The 23,443-nt window shown below is 40.0% G+C and overlaps 3 protein-coding genes across 7 annotated transcripts; 1 reads left to right on the top strand and 2 right to left on the bottom strand.

The window, feature by feature from the left end:
* Window positions 1–1,547: 1,547 nt before the first annotated feature.
* On the top strand, window positions 1,548–9,977 carry abhd11 (abhydrolase domain containing 11). The gene is made up of 6 exons (XM_037748496.1): window positions 1,548–1,862; window positions 4,641–4,776; window positions 5,148–5,321; window positions 5,539–5,709; window positions 6,967–7,148; window positions 8,015–9,977. Exons 1-6 carry the CDS (start codon window positions 1,720–1,722, stop codon window positions 8,148–8,150), a joined length of 942 nt encoding a protein of 313 aa, XP_037604424.1. The 5' UTR covers window positions 1,548–1,719; the 3' UTR covers window positions 8,151–9,977.
* On the bottom strand, window positions 9,696–16,511 carry bicdl2l (bicaudal-D-related protein 2-like). Of its 4 annotated transcripts, none has more exons than XM_037748492.1 (7): window positions 16,200–16,510; window positions 15,753–16,157; window positions 15,015–15,134; window positions 14,752–14,910; window positions 13,657–13,739; window positions 13,396–13,516; window positions 9,696–11,869 (listed from the first exon to the last, which is right to left on the bottom strand). In XM_037748492.1, the coding sequence occupies exons 1-7, from the start codon at window positions 16,380–16,382 to the stop codon at window positions 11,498–11,500; spliced, it is 1,443 nt and encodes a 480-aa protein (XP_037604420.1). In that variant the 5' UTR covers window positions 16,383–16,510; the 3' UTR covers window positions 9,696–11,497. The 4 variants fall into 4 exon arrangements, with proteins under 4 accessions (XP_037604420.1, XP_037604421.1, XP_037604423.1 ...); XM_037748493.1 differs by having other exon boundaries at window positions 15,753–16,141; window positions 16,184–16,509; XM_037748495.1 differs by having other exon boundaries at window positions 15,753–16,144; window positions 16,214–16,509.
* A 2,116-nt stretch (window positions 16,512–18,627) lies between these two features.
* Window positions 18,628–22,605, bottom strand: sumf2 (sulfatase modifying factor 2). 2 transcript variants are annotated; one of them, XM_037748498.1, is made up of 9 exons: window positions 22,400–22,605; window positions 22,163–22,310; window positions 21,963–22,077; window positions 20,888–20,932; window positions 20,647–20,797; window positions 20,343–20,398; window positions 19,869–19,953; window positions 19,046–19,187; window positions 18,628–18,944 (listed from the first exon to the last, which is right to left on the bottom strand). In XM_037748498.1, the coding sequence occupies exons 1-9, from the start codon at window positions 22,440–22,442 to the stop codon at window positions 18,842–18,844; spliced, it is 888 nt and encodes a 295-aa protein (XP_037604426.1). In that variant the 5' UTR covers window positions 22,443–22,605; the 3' UTR covers window positions 18,628–18,841. The 2 variants fall into 2 exon arrangements, with proteins under 2 accessions (XP_037604426.1, XP_037604425.1); XM_037748497.1 differs by having other exon boundaries at window positions 22,163–22,313; window positions 22,400–22,585.
* Window positions 22,606–23,443: the final 838 nt, after the last annotated feature.

Genomic DNA, 23,443 nt, shown 5'->3' with positions numbered 1-23,443 from the left:
TTGTTGCCTAAACCTAAGCAAATGTTTTTGTTTAATTCACAAAGTTAAGCATGTGTTTAATGACACCGAAAAGTGACGCCGAGCCTCAGCATGTGACGAGTTGGGATGAGAACGTGTTGGCATATCAGTGCTAACAAACTAGTTAGCTCAATACACGTATAACGTTGCTTGCTCCATAGCGCTAGTGGTCAAAAACTGCACAGGGTACCTTTAATGAACTTTAACATACATTCAAATAATTAAATATAAAGAAAGAAGACGAAATAAAACAAGGGATGAACCACTTTTACCACTGCACTGGAGGATCTCAATGTGAAGTTTATCAGTGTGCAGCTGATGTTGAACACTATGACGGGAACAAAGTGAGAACTAGATTCGCATGACAGGACAAGAAAAAGTAATTATGACCAGAGAATGAAGGCTATTGTTCTTTCAGAGTCCACAGATGTTATTGATTACACATTTGAATGTCAACTTCTCTTTCCAGCAGGAACACGTGAAGTTGACAGGTAGCGGATTTCACACAAACACGATGATGACTGAACAGCAAAGTCCAACAGGTACCTGATAGAGACTCTATCTCAACAACCTCAACTTAAAAACTGTCACTGACGACCTATGTCTATCTTGACAATGATTTAGTTTCATATTCAGTCTTTAAACAGTCTTTTAATTCTTGCTTGTCTTCTGTTTTTGACAAAAGTTTATTGAATCTCAATTTATTTTTTTTATTGGGGACGATTTTTTAAAAACCAGTTGGCCTCCCTCCTCCCCTGCATGTATTTTTTATTGTAATTTTATAGTGTATGTATTAATTATTTGAAATAAGGGCAGCATTTCAGACAATTGCATCACTTGAGATTGAATAACATCGTTGAAAAAGGTCAATTAGCATCAGAAACATCGTGCTGGCATTATTTAACACTGGAGTTGTGACACAATGCTGAATAGAAAGAAAAAAAAAGTGTACACTCATCCACCACTTCCCCTTTTTTCTCTCAGTTGGGTCTGTACCGTGCGCTCCCTCCGGCCTCTGTCTCATGCCATCACTATGGCGACAGCTCACAGCAGGCTTTATCCCAGCAGACACGTCTCCCATAGCAATGAATGCTGGGAGAAGCAGCAAGACAGGCCATTCTCCATGCCCTTAGACTGATGGTTTGTTTTTATGTTCCTGTATATGACAAGAGCCACGTACGTAAGGACAATACAAAACAGTACTAAAATACAATACACATTAGTAAACTCTCTGGCAGTTGAAGGCAGCTTGGTGAGGGAGAAATCCACATATCACAAAAATCTCAAGTTTGATCTACAGATGTGTACTGTACAATGCAATGGTTATTTACTGCCAGCTGTTCTCACAGTGCAGCTCTATTTAGTGCATCATGGAAATCATTTTGTTGGGGGTGAGAAGGTGTAGCCCACATTGTGCTGCTGTGGCGCCACCTAGTGGCTTAATAAAGCTATGTGTATATTTAATGTTTCTGCTCATTACGGAGCCTGAGAGACTAAACTCAGGGGAAAGGGGAATCTTCACGCTCAATGTGCGTGCTTACGTCATGACGCTGCATCAGCTGTTGACAGCTCCGTTCTATCTCGACCTCCGGGTGCTCTCGTGCATGCACCACTCTCCGAACCCTCGCTGTCATTGAGGAACGTTTTTAACCGGCTCATGCTGTTAGTCGACCGACCGGTACCGGAGCAACATATGCTGCCATGAGTGCTTTGTGTCGCCTGATCCGGAGCCAGAGAGCACTGCTGAACGGCCGGCCGGCGTGCCGTTTATTCCCCGTACAGCAGGATGTGTGTGGCGGGGTGTCTCCGGTGTCTCTCACGGTCCGGACAGCCAGCTCATCCAGGTATCTCCTCCAAGCTAACCGGCTAGCTCCCCTGTTAGCTCCCTCTGCTAGAATAAATTACTCTAAATAAACTTATGTGCCATTAAATTTATATTAAAAATGATTTGATAATGAATAAATACATGTAAAAATAAATCTTAAATTAATTAAAATGAATGAAAAAATAAATAATTTTATATAAATAAAAATAAATAATTAAATATAAGGGGAAATTAAATAGAGTAGATAAATAGGGGAATCAATAAAAGGTAAATAGCAAATCAAAACAGAAATATCAATTTATGTCAAATTTGATCAATTAATTAATGCCTACATTATTTTTAATATAATTTTTGGTACATTTAATGGCTTATTAATTTATTAATTGAGTAATTTGTTTATTTGTTTATTTATTTTTAGCTCTCCTGCATATAGATGAAATAATGAAACTTGTGCATTACTACCATAGAAACTGAAACACCTTCTTCGATCATATGAAAGATAACAAGCTGTTAAGCTGTGTGTCTATCAGGATGAGTTAGTGGCAGTATCATTTAATAGAAACGGTTGGCCTGACAGGACCTCATAAACATGAACCCCATATTTAAAGAATGCAAAACAATTCACTAGTTTTATATTGAGGTAGATTTACCACACCAGTTTTTCCACCTAGCTCCCCCTGTTAGCTCCTCTGTTAGCTCCTCTGTTAGCTCCTCTGCTAGCTCCTCTGTTAGCTCCTCTGCTAGCTCTCCTGTTAGCTTCCTCTGTTAGCTCCTCTGCTAGCTCTCCTGTTAGCTAACCGGCTAACTGATGCCCTCTGTCTGGTGCTGCATAAATGACATTCAGACGGTTAGCAACACGGTTAAACCGGCTGCTGAGCTATTATCAAAGAGGATTTTTGATAATTGACTCTCTATCTGTTGTCTTATTTGGTTATGTAGCTAAACAAAACCATAATTGTGGTTATATTTAGTATGCTACATGTATGCTCAGCTGTCAGGTTAGCCTAGCTGACATGCTGTCCAATACAACACTCCCTTTAATAAATCATATATTTATGGATGTTACACTGATTGGTTTTTGTTGAATGATTGAGAGGAATTGTTTCAACTTAATGTCTGATATATTGTGTGTGCTATTTCGTCCACCCCATTTCTATGGAGTGGTAGACACAATATTAGAAACACCTCCAGTATGAAGAGATTTATTGCAGGGCTGGCTGGGGGGAGGGGGATAACATCAGCAACAATTTAGATTTAATGTCAGGGATTTTTTCCCATTTACTCATTCATATAATAATAAATGCCAATTAAAATGTGTTTTTATTAGGGCTGTCAATCAATTAAAATATTTAATCGCATGATTAATTGCAAATTAATAGCACACTTTTCATCTGTTCAAAATGTACCTTAAAGATTCAAGATGTTTATTGTCATGCCGGTTATACAAGTGCACTCCTGTGAAATGCTTTTTGCTGGGAAGCTCCATTAAAAATAATAAGTTATATTACAATTATAAAAGGAAATACTTTGTACAAGGCATATTAAGAACATATACATATCATGAAGTATGAATGTACATATATAAGAAATAATTTGTACAAGGCATATTAAGAACATATACATTAAGGACATATACAGTATACACAGTATAAGATATATGATTGAGGTACTTTTTGTGTGAGAAGGTGTCGTATGAATTATCTATTTAAAAGTCTGATGGCCTGGGGAAAACTGTTCCTCAGTCTGCTGGTGAGAGTCCTGGGGGTCCTGTATCTTCTACCAGAGCGCAGGAGGGAGAACAGGCTGTTGTGGGGGTGTGTGTTGTCCTTAATGACCCCTCAGGCACCGCTGGGTGTACAGCTCCTGCAGGCTTGGCAGCTCGCACCCGGTGATGTGTTGGGCCGAGCGCACCACCCTTCCCAGCGCCTAAAGGGAGATTTGTCAAGTATTTAATTCTCTTACCAACATGGGAGTGGGCAAATATGCTTTCTTTATGCAAATGTATGTATATATTTATTAGTGGAAATCAATTAAGAACACAAAACAATGACAAATATTGTCCAGAAACCCTCAGAGGTACTGCATAAAACATATGCTCAAAATCATAACATGGCAAACTGCAGCCCAACAGGCAACAACAGCTGTCAGTGTGTCAGTGTGCTGACTTGACTATGACTTGCCCAAAACTGCATGTGATTATCATAAAGTGGGCATGCCAGTTTTTCCTCACCAGAATTTAGCGTAAATTTGGAGCGTTATTTAATCTGCTAGGATTCCTTAAGTTAAGGTCATGCCAGTATCTTAACTCTAGTTCTAAAACTGAGCTCGCTACAACCTCTGAAAGATCGATTACGTTAAAGAAATTAGTGGCGTTAAAACAAATTTGCGTTAACTTGTTATTATCGCGCTAACTTTGACAGCCCTAGTTTTTATCTAACAGAGTATTTAAAAAACAATGCATCTGTACATGTTATGTATGGTTACCTAGTGTTGTGGTGTAGGTGGAAGCTAAACAGTTTCAGCTAAATAAGTCACAAATCATTGAACAATGCTGCCACTTCCTTCTTCTCTTTGAATAATATCCCCTGATATCCTGTTTGAATGGGTCAATTTAGGAAAGCAAGATGCTGTGCAAATTATGTTTCACTGTGAGATGAAGCAATTCAATCATTTCCTCTCACTGACAGTTTTATCAGTTTTTATAACTTATATTTATTACTGTTCCTTGCGACATAATTCTCACCACAGACGTAACCAGCATCTAACTAATGGACATGGATGTTTTTTTCTCCCCCAGCCCAGTCAACTTGACCTATGATGTCTTCGATGGGAAGGGAGAGGGCACTCCCCTGGTGTTTCTCCACGGCCTTTTTGGCAGCAAATCGAACTTCCACTCAATAGCGAAGTCCTTGGTGCAGCGCACAGGCCGAAAGGTAATGCAGTGATGAAGACATCGAACCTGTCTGTGTTGTTACACCAAAAACAATTCACCTTTATGTGTTTGATCTCACACTCGCCCTCTTACAAAAGCAGAGATGGGAACGCACAATCAACCAGTGTGCTGCCAGTCATTTAATACAGCTTGTCTGTACTGTTGTAATAAATACTGAGAGATAATCTGCTCTTTGGCTTGCTTGAAGAAACTCATCACCTCATGTGCACAAAACAGCCTTTGTTTGTGCTGTCACTTTCCTGAGATGGAGCCAGAAAGAAATGATACAGCTGACATAAAAGTTTTTTTGTTTCCACTCTGTTGGCTCTTTGCCTCCATTCCAAGTGTCCTAACTGTCCTTTGTCCAGTTAGGTGCTGACTGTAGATGCCCGTAACCATGGCAACAGCCCTCACAGCCCAGAGCTGACCTATGAAGCGATGACCGATGACTTGAAACACCTCCTCGCCCAGCTGCGCATCGAAAAGTGCGTCCTCGTCGGCCACAGCATGGGAGGGAAAACGGCCATGACGACCGCCCTGACGCAGGTTAGCAGCCGAGCGATGTTGCCATGAATAATGGTGACGCTGCAGTCCTCTCGCTGGCTGTCACCTCACCTTTCTCACTGTCCTCTCTGAATTTAATAATCCTCGTCTGGTCGTCATGCCATGCCTAGCTGTCCTGTTTTCATTTTGTCATTGTTCTACCCCCAATGACATCTCTTTTCCTACTTGTTTACCCCAATCTGTCCGTCTCTGTCTGTAGTCTGGTTTAGTGGAGAGGCTGGTGGTAGTGGACATCAGTCCAGCCCAGAGCTCCACACGCACCAACTTCCACTTTTACATCCGGGCCATGCAGGAGGTGAAGATCTCCAGTGACATCCCACGTTCCACCGCCAGACGGATGGCTGAGGATCAGCTGCGCAGTTTGGTCAAGGTCAGGACTCCTCTTTGATTTCACACTATTCGCTGTTTGAAATAGGTGTATGGTAAACTCTGCATGCAAGATGCGTTTTTCACAAACTCTGTGCTAGTTTACTGGGAGTGCATTGTTTCTTGTGAAGTAGTTTCCTGCATCTGATATTGTAACTTGCAATAACTGATTTGGTCACTTGGGTGCAGCAGAAGCAAGTTGTCAACAACACTGACATTATCATTAGTTGATATGGTGAACTTGTTAGCAACCAGTTGCCTATATACACATCCAAGAAATACAGAATAATATTATAATTCATTTGGTGTCGTGTTTCTGGCCACCTGGTGAATGTAAGTCCAATATTCACTCTCTTTTAAGCTCATTTTTTTTGGTCTCTACCAACTCTCAGGGGAAATATCCAACACTTTCTCGTCCCAACTCATCACATACAGCCGCTTTGTCACGCACCTTGTCACCACTTTAGGTTTAGGCAACAAAACCACTTGGTTAGGATTAGGAAGAAACATCATTGTTGGGCTTAAAACTACTACATTTTTAAAGTGAAACTTAACACACGGGACACTAACAGCGGTCTCCTGGATGAAAGCCTTGTGTTTGTTGGACCCGTCCACCTCCCCTCCCGCCTGCCCTCAGTGTGTCTTTTTGCTCTTTAAACTACATCACCACAGTCACTCCCAGCGCACTTTCTCTGTGCGTTTACTGTTGCCACAGATGGGTTTACATTGTAGTTAATGGAAAGCCCGGTGCGTCTCATACTAGTGCTAAAGGGTACCCTGCTCAGCGGTACCGAAGGCCAACAGCCGTGACAAAGCCTCGATATTTGACACCCTGGGAATGAGAACGGGCTGAAATATCTGGCTCTTTAGCTGTTAAATACAAAATTTTGTGCACCATGTAGTTGCTAACTGTGTCTGTCTACTGTTTGGTGTTGAGCAGGTAGCGTACAGTCAGTTTTTAGAACCTTTTTCCTGAAAACAGCTGCCTGCTGAGGCCGAAAATGACAATATGAGGGGGGGGGAGTGAACCAAATAGTTAAATTGTGGGCTGTAAAACCAAAATAAAAGACCCAGTGCAAAGTCTGGCGGTACATCTCTGTGGGCTCATCACTTCAAGCAACACCCTTCACTTACAAGTAGTCGTGTGATCCATTGTTAATATAAAGATATTGATTATAGCTGCTTTGAAGTCAAACTCTGAACCTAAAATTCAATCTGTTTTTAAATCAGTCTAATCGTAAACTGTCCTTTCCCCCCTCAGGAGCGCTCGGTGCGTCAGTTCCTGCTGACTAACCTGGTGGAGCAGAACGGCCACTATGCCTGGAGGGTCAACCTGGAGGCCATCTCGGCGCACCTTGATGACATCATGAGCTTCCCCCAATTTAACACTGTCTATGACGGACCAACACTGTTTTTGGGTGGAGCCAGTTCTGCTTACATCAGGTATAAAACACCACTGATGGTTTATTTTTTTTATAGGAACAGATACATAAGCGTAGAATACTGACAATACTATCTATTATAGAGTTAATACTTGCAATGCTTGTTCCTAAATGGGTTTTTCATGATCTGCTCTGGACACAGGGCTAAGAATAAACAAGATTTATCAAAAGCAAAATCAGTCTAAACAACCTGCAGTTATTGCACTGAGGGTTGTTATTTACCTCATCAAATTGTAGACTACCTCTCAGCCTTGGTAACGTGCCCCACATTGCTCCACACAAACATACTTTGTGTCCCACATTTGGTTTGTTAGGATCTGGTAAACCTAAGCAGCAAAACTATGCTTCCGCCATTTTGGACTGAAAGCGATTTTTTTTTTTGAAAGCGGTTCTTTTCTACCCGATTAATCATCTCACGACCCCTCGGATTTATTTTGCGGAGTCTGACCCAGAGTTGGGAACCACTGAACTAAACTACTGATATAATATGAAATATGAATATAATAATATATAATTCGCAGAACAAGTACTTTTACTTTTTGTACATTTTCATTATAATACATCTGTACTTACTTAAGTAAGATTTTAAATGAATGAAGTACTTCTACATCGTAGTATTTGTACTTTTACTTAATTAAAAGATCCGAGTACCGAATTTAACTATCTCCTAGGATCCTATAAAAACCCATCTCAACACCCCTGATAACACGATTAGTCACTCTTCATTTACATTCATACAGCATCAGATGTAATCCACTTTTTTTCTGTCAGCTGTTCATTTTCCCCCCGTCTCTTTTGCCCCACACACCACCCTGTTTTACCTGATATTCTAATTCCTCCTTCTCCATGTCTTCCCTCCTGATCCAGCTCCGACGATTACCCAGAGATCCAGAGGCTGTTCCCTAACGCTGACATCCAGTACATCCCAGACGCGAGCCACTGGATCCACGCAGATAAACCCTTAGACTTCATCAGCTCCATCAGCTCCTTCCTCAAGTCTTAGCTGCCTCCGGAACTACGCCTCCGAACTTTTTTTGAATGCTCAGCACCCCTGAGCCTACCCTCACTGAAGATGACGGTTAGTATTCAGCAGCTTCAGCAAGAGGAGCCATTAATGATGCTAATATTTGCCAACACTGGACCAAACTCACCCTTTTACAGCAGTCAGTCCTTTTAACAATAGTACTGTGGCGTTTTCTTTTGTTTACTCTCTCTGCCAGACAGGTAGTGTTACTAGATTGGCTGGTTTCATTGATTTATAGGTTTGCTAGGTAGACAATATTTAACATAACAGGGCTGTTTTGGAGGTGATGTACTAATCCAAAGAAACTCTCATTTGCACAGTGCTTTCTTTATGTTGAAACATTGACGCCAGTATGATAGAAAAGTTGACCAAGTATAACGTGGGACCAGTGGACCAGCAAGTACGATGGTTGATTATGGACGTTTTGACAGCACTGGAATGAAACAAATACTGTATATCTGGGAAGCTGAGTGAAGAATGTGCAAAACAAGAGTTTGCATAAGGGAGTTTGGTGTCGTGGCTGTAATGCAGACTTTATGTGTACAGATGGTTTGTTGTAGAAACTTATTTAATGTCGATATTAGTGATATATTCAATATTTTGGTCTGGAACTTTATTCCTCGCGTCCTCTCCTCTGTGTATCTGCTGTACGGCAGAGATGAGGCTTTACAGGTCAGTGACTTTGTCACAACTCAAGGTCATCGAGAGCGCTGGTTACATTTTTACGCCGACGTAATCATCATGAAAACCAAGCTGAAACACCCAAATGCGGTATTGTCACAATCTGTTTCCTGAATATCTCAGGTTACAAGTGGATATGCTAATTATTATACTCTTCTCCCGTCTGTCTGGCAGTAAGCCGTAGTAATGTCGTTGTGTCTTTGTATTTGGTCAGTCCAATCAGTGTTTTGATGAGAACATGTTTTACCGATTTATTATCCGTTATCTCACTTATCTTTAAGACGCAAGGCCATATGGGGTATCTCACAAATATATGCTGCAGCAGTGGAAGTCGTTATCTAATCGTAATAGTGTTACTATCATTTCTGTTTCCATGGGTGTGAGCAGTCCAGTCCAGTAGTGAAACTGCCATCTGTATGAATAAGCAGGGTGTTGTAATAAATGTGTGCCTCTTTTGTCGAAAACTCCTTTTCCATTTATGTAAAACTTAATAATAAAAAAAAACCTTTTACTCTACAATAATAACTAGCAGACTTTAGATTGGCAGCTGGGTTGCCAGTTCTGTGTGAATTTTATCACAAGGAAGCTTAACAGCGCTAGATGTTTACAACAATCAGTGTTTTACGTTTGTTTGATGTGAATACAGAGGTCTAACAGGCTTTAAATTATGAAACTCTCCTTATTTCGTTCTTTTTCTAAAGCTCCAATTAGTGGAGACGCACCCCGTCGTCCTCCTCAACCACAGGACAGACTTGTCTTGTTGCACAATATGAATAGATTATTGGGTGTCGCTGACGTTTGAGTGCTTCAGCAAGAATGAGTCAAAAGGGGGGGAACTCCGTCAACAATATAGAAAAGTGAATTTATTCAAATCACATTGAAAAGACCATAGTCACCTGTTCAGGATTGTATATTGTTTCACTATGAGCATGCCTTTTCTCTCGTCATCAGGTGTAACCTTGCTGTGCTATAAACGTCTCAATTTGTTGAACATGTTGCCACAATTCTACATAATGGCATATATATACACATTTTAAATATGGCCAAGAAGCATATAAGAGTGGATTATATATATTATTGAAAATGTACAAACTGATATTATACAATAAAATGACAAATCTGCGACAAAGATTATTCTTTTTTTCTTTTGAATCTTGAAAATGCAACAAGCAAAAGTGCAGACAATGAAGGATCTAAAGTGAAGTAGTGACAAATAAACTGCAGTCTGACTCAGCGAGAGGTTTGAAGGAGCTTTTGCATAAGAATTTCATTCATTTTTAAAACATAATATTCAGGAAATTAAGTGTAAGGCATTCAGGTCTCAAGGTATTAAACAATGACATGGCTCATTTTAAGGCTGGGTAATATGGAGAAAATTAAATATCATGATTATTTTGACCAAATACCTCAATATTGATATTACAACAATATTGTGGTGCTTTCACAAAATATTTACACAATTGCGATTTTTGATAAATAATCATCAGTAATGTTGATATAATGACTTAGTGGGTAAAAGCAAATAATAAAACAGCTAGAACAGTCTGGTAAGTTCAGAAAATGACATTAGAGAATATATGAAAGCTCCCCTCCCATTAAGAGGTTCAATCACCTCATTAAAACTTTATTATTATTATTTATTAAAAATTGATTTTGAACACAAATTCCCCTCTGCTACTTTGTCCAGTCATGAATCCTAACCCTTTCCCTCCTTTTCCATCTTATCTCCCCCGTTGCGAGCACAAATGTCTGTGTGTTAGAATGTGTAAGTATGTATGCTAGATTTTTCTTTGTGTATAAAAGTTTGCATAAAAAAATGGAAAAAAATCTATACAAATATTTGAATAATAATGTTACACTATATATAGAGAGATACATAAATATATACAATAATGAAGGTTTTAAAAATTCTTAAAATTACATATACTTCACCCTCATTGAGAAATCCAGAATCTATGAATATGTAAATATTACTTATATAACTGCTGGACTCAAGATGTCTCTCTTCTTCACTGAAAAGTCCATTGTCACTGTGTGGTCCAATACCCATACTGCCACACTGTTTAGTATGCCAGAAAAAGATTTAGTATGGCTCGACACTTAGTGCGTCAAATGCAGTATTGCCAAAAATACCAGGATGTTCTACTACATCTGGTCGCAATTTGCAGTATGCAAACCGGCATGCTTTTCTGGCTTTTCTGGCCCACAATCCTCTGTGCAGCGGATATATGAGCAAGAGGGTCAAAGTTCAAGCAGTAAGCATGCAACAGTGCATACTTTGTAAGAGCAGCTGCAAGTATGTACTAAAAGTAAAAAGTATGCGATTTGGAACGTAGCTGCAGTGTTTGTTCACTGAACTCTTCCAAGTTTCCGAAACACTTGTGTAAGCTGCATACTGGACCGTGATTGGCTACTAGTTGCGATTATCACAAATCATGTTCGTACGTACACGTGTTGAACTCAGAGTTTAAATGAGAAACTCCCCCCCCCCCCGTCAACTGATGAATATGAAAACAGCCTTCTAGTGTCAAACATCACGTGGTCAAACAGCAACGTGACGATAAGCAAAAACACATTTGTGACTCCTGCTAGACGTGAGCGTTGTGCATCAGAATTAATGTGCTCAGTGCAAAGTCACCGCTGTTTCAATCGAGCGACACGACCTGGAAGCCGTCGTCTTTGCCCTCTGACTCCTGCCCCGCTGCATCCTGGTCGGCTTTCTTCCTCCTCAGCCTGTCCATCCAGTTGCGTTGGGTGCCGGTGGGAGAAGACGTGCTGGGAGTCGGAGAAGAGGAAGTAGGAGAAAGGGGAGTCGGAGAAGGGCAGTTAGATCTGGGGACGAAGATTTGGCTGGGGTTGATGGTGGGAGAGACGACGGGTGAAGCCAAAGGGTAGTTGACTGGCCGCTGGATGGGCGGTTGTTTGTTTCTCCTCAGGATGCCCAGGCGGGAGGTCTTCTTCTGGGCCTGTTCCGCCTGCTGCTTACACTGCTGGTGGAGGATACGCTGAACGTCCTCCTGAGTCAAAGCAAAACAGACAGGCTGTCAGAGCACAAGTACTGACCTTAAAAAAAATATGAATCTTACAAACAGTGATGAGAGACAGGAAATGTTGGAAAGAAAGATAAATGTGCTGGTAGGTCCGATTTGTAACCTGTGAGAGTGTGATCTTTGTTACTATGTTACTAGTAAAAATGATTAAGAAGAGAAGGGTGGTCAGAAAAGGGGGAAGGTAATTTTTTTGAGCAGGGGAGGGTCATTTAATTTGAACTCACCCCAAATGTATATTTCAGCCTTCCATTGCGAGATAAATATATTTTTTAAAGGATGAAATTGTCAGTAATGTAATTTGAGACAAGTTTCTACAAAGTAAGGGACCGTCTATGAAGAAAAAAATTATATATATATATATATTATTAGTTTGATTTCATTTCTTTCTATATTTATTTTTATTATATGTATTTTATTATGTATTATTATTATTATTATTATTTATTTTTGGGATCGTGGGGTGGGGCAGGATGGGAGGGATATACAGTAGCTATTATAAAGTTGTTTGATTCTTTTCTGAGAACTACTGTAAGGGATCCCAATTCAACAAATAAAGTGTATATAAAAAATATATCAAAGCTGAAGCCACAGCCAAAACCTTGTATTTATTTTATGTGCATGTGTATGAATATGTAACTTCTACTGTTTATTATCACTATTATTATTATTATTATTATGATTAGTTTGATTTAATTTTGTATTATTTAATTTTTATTGTATGTATTTTATTATTATTTTTATTTTTCTCATTATTATTGGGGTTTTTTTGTTTATTTTTTTTATTTTTGTTTAGATGTTGGAATGCGGGGATATAAAGTAGCTATTATAAAGTTGTTTGACTTTTCTGAGGAATCCCAATTCAACAAATAAAGAGTATTCAAAAAAATATATATATATCAAGAAAAATGGAGCCAGTGAGGGTTTGAGACATAAAGGAATCCGATCATATCCAGAGAAGGATTTGACCGATATAAACATTTTGATATTTTAGCTCCAAAAAGCCCGGAATAGCAAATGTGCAATGTGTTACACACACTTTTACAGTAATTTAGGTGAAATCTGTTTGGATTTTGAATGTCCAGCTGAAGCAGATGCTGCTTCTCTCACCAGTAAACTTGACAACACTTGCGTAGTTTCGGTTGAACCCTGCAGGGAGCCAGGCTCTCACCGGCCTTATGCCAAATCACTGTGGTAGGATACCAGCTGGCGGCTACGCCTGCATACACTGTATGTGCTGAATGTAATACATGTGTATTTAATTGTGGTTCATTTTGTGTGCGTGTGTTACGGCTGAAGGCGTTCTGAGTCCTGAAAGTGAGGTGTGTACTTAACACCAATTATGTTTGCGTATACTCCTACGTGTCCTACTTGTCTCTATTTTGCTCAATATGACTCCATATTTCATCATGTTTTATTTATTTATTTGTTCAGGGATTAAACCATTCCCTATTTAGCTTCTTCACTGTTTTAGTCTCTGTTAAACTTTATCTTACCCTCCAGGTCTCGAGCTCCAGCGACAGCTCCAGGCGTTTCTGTACGGCCTCCAGCAGGTGGTTGTTCAGCATCATCAGCTCTGTTTTACTCCGCAGCAGCTCTTCCTCCATCGCCCTCTTCCTGCACGGCGGATAAGAAACGATGACACATTGTTCAAAATAGATTCATGTCTTCCAGCTTCCCTTTTTTCCCCCCTTAAATCTAGATTAATTTGTTATTTAGAGAGGAGGTGAGTGTGTACATCATGTGTGACTACTCACTTCTCTATGGCATCGTCTCGGTCTCGTATCGCCTGCTGCAGGATGGCGCTTTCCTCTGTTCCTTTTCCTTTTCCAGATTTGGACTTTTGAATGAACAAGGAAGGGAGGCAGGTTATGTTTTGTCACAACTCTTGTTATTCTCTGCCTCTAAACCTCACTGACTTCTCTTATCTGTCCTTTTTTTTACAGGATTCTGACTCACCGTCAGTCACACACCTCGTGACTTTCTCTAACACACAGTAAGAACCAGAAAGACTCAGATCACTGAGACTGTTAATTGTAAACCTGTCAGGCCACATAGCTGAATTTTAGGCGGACGGGTCATCGGGATGGCTCATGTGCCTCCCGCCCCGTGTGAGCATTGCTATATATATTAGTACAGGCCCCAGGGTGTATTTGATGGCTTGTAGTGTTTAAAGGCCCCATATCATGCTCATTTTCAGGTTCATACTAGTAGTTTGTGTTTCTCCTAGTACAAGTTTACATGCTTTAATGTAAAAAAAAAACAGTTATTTTCCTCATACTGTCTGTCTAAATATAACTGTATTCACCCTCTGTCTGAAACGCTCCGTTTTAGCACATTCCAATGGAATTGAGTTGCTAAGCAAAAATGTGGAAATATGGTGCCTTCAAATGGGGTCGTGTTTACAGTGTTTACGAGAAGAGTCCATATGAAACTGTGAAATGGTCTAAATATTGTATATTTGTGACATCACAAAAATCACAGTATTTATACAGCACTTAAATCTGCTTTATAATAAAAAAAGAAAGTAATGAAAATCGCACTTTTTACAATATGGGACCTTTAAACTAACTTGTTGATGATATAAATTCTTTGCTGCGTTGCCAAAAATGTATTAATGAGTCTTTTTAAATAAGGCAGGTGCCACTATTTGTATCAAGTCAGATTTTAGATAGTGATTTATACATGTAAATATTTAGTTACCTTAACTGTAACCTGTCCAGCTGTGTTTTAGTTCCTCTTGTATGTGCAAAGCAAACATTCCTCCGGGTAACATGCCCACTAAAATCAACTCAACCTGAGATTGACCTGATAAGGGCGAGGAGCTTTATCTCAGTGGGTGTTGCCTCTACCTGTTGGGTGTGGCTGATTGCCAGTAGGCGGGCCACATTCTGCAGCTGGGACAGGGACTTGTCCAGGCGGTTCTCCCCAGGAGAGGATGGAGGTGGGCTGGACTCGGACTCCGTCAGCGGGCTCAGCAGCCGCAGAATGGACAGAACCTCCTCTGTGACCTGGGATAGAAACAAACAGAAAATAAAATATAACAATCCTTCAGATTTGTGCAGATGTGCAGATGTGCATCCCTGCGTCCTGGTGCTGTGTGTGTGACCTTTACCGTCTCTCTGTGCTGGCTCCAGCCCGGTCCATCTCTGTTCTCCTGCAGTTTGTCCACCTGCGCCTTCAGCTTCATGCTTCGCCTCCGAGACAGCTGCACCTCCCTGCGCACCTCTTTAAGCTGCAAACAATAATTATCATAAAATCAGCACATTTTCACGAGTCACCGCTGGAGACTGACATTTTTTTTTACACAACAACAGAAACTGCTGATCTTCATTCCTGAGCGAGACTCTAGACAAGAAATCCAGTCGTACCGGTTTGAGGCGTTAATCAGCACTTACAGCACGAACTGCGCACATATGAATGCATTCATAGACAATAGAGTGGTGAAGGTTATTAACACAAATTATGAGGCTCAAAACATTTCCCACCAACGATGTTCCCATCATTACACCACAAATCAAGCTCTGTCATCATCAAGTCATAAAAGTTGTCCACTGCAAACTAAAGTTTATTGCTCTCTGATGTCAAACTCAGTTTGATCATACTTCATCATGTTGCAGTACGTGATTTCTTTCACGTACTTTTCCATCTTATATTTTGCACTCGGTGTACTGATACTCATGAGTGACAGTTGGGACTGCCACATCCCTGTACAACAGGTTTTGCTGTTTGACAAGCCTCTTCGTAGCAGAATAGATCTAAATTCATGCACTGTATAAGAGGGATTTTCAAGGACAACAACAAAACTTTCCACTATTTCAAACACACAGACATATAAAGGCTGTTCTCCTACCGTCTCGTTGACGTGTCCCAGCGTCCGACGTCTGCCGAGCAGCCTACTAGTGTTGATCACGTCTGGTAAATTCCCGCTGTAGTTCCTCCGGAAGGAGCTCCCATCACCTTCACCTTCACCTTCACCGTCCACGGCTACCGACTCCGAGGAATGACCTGTCCCCTCTGAGGGCAGCTCACCCGGTTGGTCTTTATCCTCACACGAGGAGATGCTTTTGTTGTCAACCACCTCCTCTTCTTCAAAATCTTTTAAATCTAACTCGGCGATTTTTGAAGAATATGAGTTGTCACTCAGGTCGCCACAATTTTCTTCATCGGAGACCAAATCGTCCTGCTCCGAGTCGTCTTTAGGTTCCTCTGGATCTTCTGGTTCTGTTACGAAGACTTCTGGTTCTGGTACGGAGACTTTTGGTTCTGGTACGGAGACTTTTGGTTCTGGTACGGAGACTTTTGGTTCTGGTTTTGGTACGGAGACTTTTGGTTCCGGTTCCGTTGGCAAGACCGTGGGTCGGTTAGATGAAGCTTTGCTCCGGATTCTGCTCAGAGAAGAGTAGATCTGATCACTGGTGGTGAACTGAGGTCTCAGCCTGTCGTTGAGTATGGCGAACGGTGATCGAGGAGCGTCCTCCATGTTCAGCTCGGTAGAAGTCACAGACAGAAGTGGAGTCACTTAAAGTATCTGCAGATGCTGTCAGGTGATATATATATATATATATAACCACGAGAGAGCAAAGAGGAAGACAGAAACATGAGGGAGGAGGGTGACAAACAGAATGCCTCCAAACTCGTTTTTCCTGAATCGCCTGCGACTTCGCAGCGACGCAACATGACATGTTGTGACGTCACTCTGTGTAGGCTTTCCTCCTCCTTCCCAGTGGCTACACAAACACATGACGTGCAAACATACCAGAGCTAAAGGGAGGATGACATTTGATCCTTTAATTCAATCGGATTATTCAAGCATGACGCATGATTTAATCTATTTCCACCACAAATACAGAGAGTAATTAACAGTGTCAACACCTCTATGTCATAACTTAGAAGTTTTTTTTCCTTCGCCTACTCATCAATATATTTTTAGTATTGAAACTCTTTGGTGGGAAATACCAGGTTTAGTCATTCCTTACAGTTAGGAGGGTAATTTTTGGTGACAAATCTCCCACACATGAGCAGATACGAGTCAGTGACACATCAACGTGTCCCGTTTTTATAACTGAATACCTGGCAGTGTGTTTGTGTTGCGGGAAGCACAAGAAGGAAGCTTTAAGTTGTTATTTTCATGCAGTTGTGAGGTCATTTGAAGGTTGTAGCCAAAGAACAAAACTACACCACAATTATCAGTTATTTTACTGTAAATTAAACAACTTTTATTCCTGTTTAAATGTCCTTGTTTCAGATAGCCCCATAACGATCTGCCAGCTTTACGGTCGGGGCACGTTTTAAGTTGTCACGTTCTTCATCTGGCTGTGTACAGACTCTTAACATTAAATTAAATTAAATTAAATTAAAGAGTACATGTACTCTTTAATTATAGACCAAGTTTTATTTTCATTATTCAGCAGCAGTAAATGGTTGTGTTTCGTGCCTAGCGTCCCTCTAAAAGCGCCGTGCCAAATTGTACACCTTAGCAGGAAGTAGGTCACTAGATAATAAAAATAGGTTAAAGACCGTCTTCGGAGGAAACTATTCTTTCCTTCCTTATCGTCACCTAAAGTTTACCTTTTATAAATAGGTCAAATCTAAGTTGAGTATGTGGGACACTTCCTCTTTGCCAGTTTATTATCAGTGTGCAATGCAACAAACAGATCTCAGTAGGTCATTTAGTCTCATATTCAGCCTTTTTCTTAAAAATGCAAACTGAGGTTAGGCCGCGCCACTAATTCCCAGAGATGTTTCTGTAGTTTCTGCAATATTTTAGGGAATAATAGTCATTAACAAGACAGATAAAGGCAAAATCCCTGCAAAAAAAAATGTATCAAGAGAACAAATTCTAAAAATATCTCAAAAACAGGTTGATTTATATTCAACACACATGAAATATTATCATACTGTTGACTAAACTCTCCACAAAAAAAAAGCAAATATAAATGTATGTCTAACTTTTGCTTTTCAATACAAGTCTTGGGGTGAAGTTTTCAGGATTGAAGATTCTGCACGCATCCAGACGGTGCATGTAAATATAAACTATTGATGTATTATGCAACAGTTTCACATCATGAGACTAATAAACTTAAGTGGCTGCAATTTACGGGAAATTTTAATTTGTTTTTTTAAAAAGTCTAATTTAAAAAAGGAGCTTTGCATAATTTGCATTGTTTTTAAAACTACATGTTACATGTTTTACCACCGTCTATGTTACTAGAACAAAACTGCCAGCTCTGATTTTGCCTTGTGTAAATATTTGACTAAAAAAACACCTTTCACTCTACTTGCATAATATATCTGTGGCCAGCTCAAAAGAATAAGGCGTTATACAGTTACTTGATACTTAAACAAAACTGGAGTTTAGATAAAAACTTCTTATCTGTGGTGTTGAACAGAATGAGTCAAAGAGACCACACGGCTGGCCACTTCTGATGAGAGAGTAAACAAAAAGACAAAAGACGGGATTATAGGAGGCTGGGACTGAACCGACGGACCAATTTACTCTCCAGTCACATAACAACGCTCAACAAAAGGCCGATCCCAGCATGTGGAAGGAAGATTGCCAATGACGGTCAAAGAGTGTCCTATTTCCTCCCTTCAGGGAAGTCAGCCAACATATTTCTTCAGTCACGCCCTTAAAATGATCGGCATAACATTCTTAATGTTTTGGGGCGTGCACTATTACGTTATGGAAAAACAATTATAAAAAGGTACAAACAACAAAAAAAATATTTATTTATGGAATGTTTGTGTTTATTCTTCAAATTAATTTAAAAAAAATTCTAAGTTCTCCACGGGAGAAATAGAGTTTCTTCCTGTCACCATCATTTCTTAATATTCATTGTTAGCCACCGGTACTTACTTAGTCCCTTGCTTTTTGTCTTGTTCTTGTTCTTGTTTCTAAGAACATTCTAGTCTTTCACTTTTTGACTTCCTGTTTGTTTGCTACAGTTCAGTTTTGCCCTTTTTCTTCCCTTGTTTCTGTCCGTCGCTGACAGCACACCTGAATCCCAGGTTATCGGAGGCAGAGTCAGGAGTGTTGCCCATCCTGCAGAACACAGATATAACAACCATCAGTCGGGAGGACTGCCGCACAGTTGCTCTGTGGACTCGGAAAAATGTAGTGTATTCATTTTCTAAATAGCTCACCTGGTCGTGATTCGTGCCTTATGATTGGCTGAACCGTCCGCAGTGTCGATCCAGGAGCCGCCACGCAGCACTTTCGTGGGTTGTGCTGCTGGGAAGGGTGTGGATGTCCATTCCCATGTGTTTCCCATCATGTCGTACAGTCCTGCAGGAAGAATCAACATCGATGTCATACTATTGAGAAGCACACAGCAAGAGACAAACTTTTTTTTCTGTAACATCAACTTCTGTCTATTGCTTTCAACTAAATCTGTTACCATGTAACCTTCTAATTTTACATCATCTCATTAATGTTTTTTTTTTTACTTTAAAAAAGACCAATATGTAATATATTTACTGTAATAAATCATAAAATGACCATGATATTTCATCAGAGATTAAGGAAACATGCTAAATTGAAATACTGCTTCTCCAACAGCAATGCCACAGCCAGTATGTTCCGGTCCGTAACGTCTGTTTTTGTTTTGGTCAGTGTGATCCCGTCCTCTGCCCATTTCCCATTTCCCGTTTCCACATATGAAACAAATTGGCACGCAAACAGCTTTCTATAGCCATGGAAGCAAGCTAATGAACTGGATCAACATAGATAACGTTAACGTTAGATTCTACCCGACCTGAAAAGCCTCGGCACGTCTCTCTGTGGTCCGTGAGCAGCTGGTTATCAAGGCAGCGAGTATTTAAGACACACAGCCGTTGAAGTCATTCCGACTACTGCTGGTCAGAGGCTAACGCCACTGCTCCAATGTTTTGAATTTGGACTGCTGTGCCCATTTTAAACACTAGCTGTCAGTAATACATCTTTCTCCTTTAACTAAGGGACAGTTACCATAACTGTTCTGAGGAGGAAATGCTGTGACAGGAGAGACGCCATGGTATCCATCCTCCGCAGTGTCTCCATCTGGAAACGATCCCTAAATCACACAGAAAATAAAGTTATTACAAAGCATGGGTTTTCACATTTCACACCCCCTTTCACATGAGCATGTATTTTTATGTGAAAGCATGACAATATATCTACAAATTCTGTCGGTATTCACTGATTTAAAAAGTAAAATCATACCAAACACATACATTTTACTGGTGTTTATCTAAAAGTATCTCATTTAATACAAATTAACAATACAGTCAAGTCATCATGCTTTATTAAAAAACAACAACACATGATCACCTTTAGAAAGATAGGTCTTATAAAGTCAGGTTGTAATAAGTTTGTACTCAGTGAATTCCAAGTCAAAGCTGCCCATGAGGACAATAAACTGTGCTAATGCTACTGCAACAGGCATTGTTGTTGTAGGCTGACCTGCCACAGGTTGGTTCTGTTGGCCTGGAACTTGTTTCCCCACGGATAAGTCCGACCTGGAACACAAGAGGCAGGAAAGAGTTAAGAGGACAGCAAACATACCGATTATTGAGCAAGGTGGTCGGGAAATCTAGTCTCCCATCTTTCGTCTTTGCCTCGCGAAGCATCAATGCAAATCCAAACACATTTCTTACTCCGTTTAATGGATGTCAGTCAAGAGTAGATGTGTACAAACTGTCAAAAAGGTAGAAAACTGGGTCATAATAGTGGCACATGCAGTATTTATTCTGTATAATCTGTGTACCTTGCAGCCCTCCACGTGCAGCCCACTCCCACTCCTCCTCAGTGGGCAGTCTCTTGTCCTTCCACTGGCAGAAGGCCCGAGCGTCATTCCAGCTCACCTGAACCACCGGGAAGCTCAGACGCTCCCGAATGCCTGAACCAGGTCCTGCAGGCTGAACGGTAGAGGGTCAAAGCAGTGAAAGGCGGGAAACGAAGGCATGCTAGGAGTAAACAAAAAACACAAAAGAAGAAAATGACCTCACCTGTCTCCAAAACGCCCGCTCTATAGGCAACCACCAAGGAGCCGACTGGACGGGAAAGATAAGAGTCAAAAGTTATTCATAAGACAGACTTATGAACCACCATAAAGTCTACCAAGTGTATTGCAATAGTGTACTTACAGTGTGTGTAGCAAAGAGCAAAATGTGTCTTCTAGAGCGTCAACTACAGACTTTGTCTTCAATATCAACGGATTTATTTTTTCAATAATTAAAGCAGCAGTAGGTGAGATTGGAGCAAATATGATTTTTTTTATAAAACGGTCACTATATCCTGACAGTAGTGCATGAGACATGTAATCTGAAAAAAATCATGTGCCTCTGTGTCCTCCAGTGCTCCTGATGACATCTGCAAGATTTCATAGACTGGAGGAAAACAACCAATCAGAGCAGAGCTGGAGCCTGCCGTCCAGCTTCCGTGTACGAGAGCCACAAGTCAATCACTCGCGAACTCTGTTTAAACGGTCAAACTAGGCAGCGCTGATCAAATACGAATCAATATTCTGTTACCGTAATTCCTATTTATCACCTCAAATGTTTTCAGAAACAGCTTGTAGTGTACCGTTTAGTTGTAAAATGAGAAAGGTTTTGTGACCCGGCAGCCACGTTGAGATCAGTTGAGGAAATACCAAGCACCGCCCACCAGCCGGAGCAATCTTTCTCATTTTAGGTCTCTCAACCGTGTCATACAAGCATGTCGTGAAGGAGGTTAAATAACGCTCCAAACTTGCGCTAAATTTTAGTCATGGCAATTTTCAAAGGAGTCCCTTGACCTCTGACCTCATATATGTGAATGAAAATGGGTTCTATCTCTCTCTTGGGGCAAGTCATAGTCAAGTCTGCACACTGACACACATGTTTTTATGCTAAATGCAGTACCTGTGAGAGTTTCTGGACACTATTTGTCATTGTTTTGTGTTGTTAATTGATTTCCAATAATAAACATAACATATATTTGCATAAAACAAGCATATTTGCCCACTCCCATGTTGATAAGAGTATTAAATACTTGACTAATCTCCCTTTAAGGTACATTTTGAACAGATCTACATCCCAGTACCTCAATCCTCTGTGTGACTTTGCTCTTCAGCTCTTCCGACACAAAGTCTTGAAACACAAAACTCCAACCAAACGTCTCCGCTTCAGTTTTGTACTTCTCAGCTCTCACAAAGTCTCTGTGGTGAATGAAAGGACAAGTCAGTGGCTTTAATACATCATTTTGAACTCATATCAATAACATCAGGTGTCCAGTTTGTTTACCTGAAGTCAGCATTAGTGACAGGGTATGTGTCTATTTCAAAGGGCTGCAGTTCAACCTCCTTAGTGGGAGCTTCTCCATCTCTCCCATCAGCTGCACTGGTTCCCATTAACATCTTTCCTCCTGGTATACTCAGCAGCTCATCTGCTGCTGCTGTGTGAGTCAGGAGGAAACCGTCATGTTGATTCAATGTTAGCACCATTTATGTTTTGTTGACATACTAAAAGGAGATTTCTTACCCGCAGCAGCCAGTAAAAACACCAAAACTACGTTAACGCTCATGTTGACGGGCTAGTTTGAGCTACTATTCATTTAACATTATTTATATAACGCTACATACAAAGTTTAAGAGTTAACGAGCAGCAAAACTTCAACTAACTTCCGATTTGATGGGGACATTTCTCTGTCGGACACATTTCACCATGGCAACAGGAAAGGGTTCAACGATAAATACGTTCCGTGTGTGAGCTTCCGCTTTATTCAAAACTTCAAAACAAAAGCGTTCATTTCTTTTTATGTATTTTTTTTCCCCTGCATGAAGTTGCACTATATATGACACAAATATATTAAAGAAAATTATAAATTATATCCATGGTACATTTGGAAAAAAAAAGGACAAAAGTTTGACTGCAACTTTTCATGTATAAAAAAATATATAAATAATTATTATATTATTATATAAATATTATAAATATTGTACGACTCATCTGATCACAGAAACAAATCACCTCTTTGACAAATATATTTGTAAATTGATTTTTGTCATATATCAAAGCCAAACTGACTTAATGCATTTATACTGTAAATTTCAAGAAATATTATTTAATTAATATTTACCTTACTTAATAGACCCCACCTCTAAGCATTTTTTATTTACTTATTTGCACTGTGGTTATATGTTATATATATTGTATGTCTTTAATGCACATATTTCTTATATTCTCATTTATTATTTACTTATATCTCTCTACATATATTGTGTCATTATGTACATAATTAACATGTTACTTACGCCTTTATTTTTTTATTTTATTTTCTTACATGTCTTTAAGAACAACTGTAAAGTCCCAATTTCCCCCCCAGGGATTAATACATTATTTCTGATTCTGATTCCCAAATTTAAAAACTCAATGCTTTATTGACTCTAATCTAAAATAACCTGTTATGTATTTCTAAATGTGTGGCAGCCGCCCATTTTCTGGTGCTTGAGGTTGTTTACCTTTTCCCTGGTGTTTTTTTGGTTGAATTGCTGAGTGATTGGACGGTTATTCAGTTCACCTGTT

This window comes from Sebastes umbrosus, chromosome 17 (genome assembly GCF_015220745.1).
Source record: "Sebastes umbrosus isolate fSebUmb1 chromosome 17, fSebUmb1.pri, whole genome shotgun sequence".
In the NCBI taxonomy this organism is placed as follows: domain Eukaryota; kingdom Metazoa; phylum Chordata; class Actinopteri; order Perciformes; family Sebastidae; genus Sebastes; species Sebastes umbrosus.
This window is presented reverse-complemented; position numbering and strand designations above follow the sequence as displayed.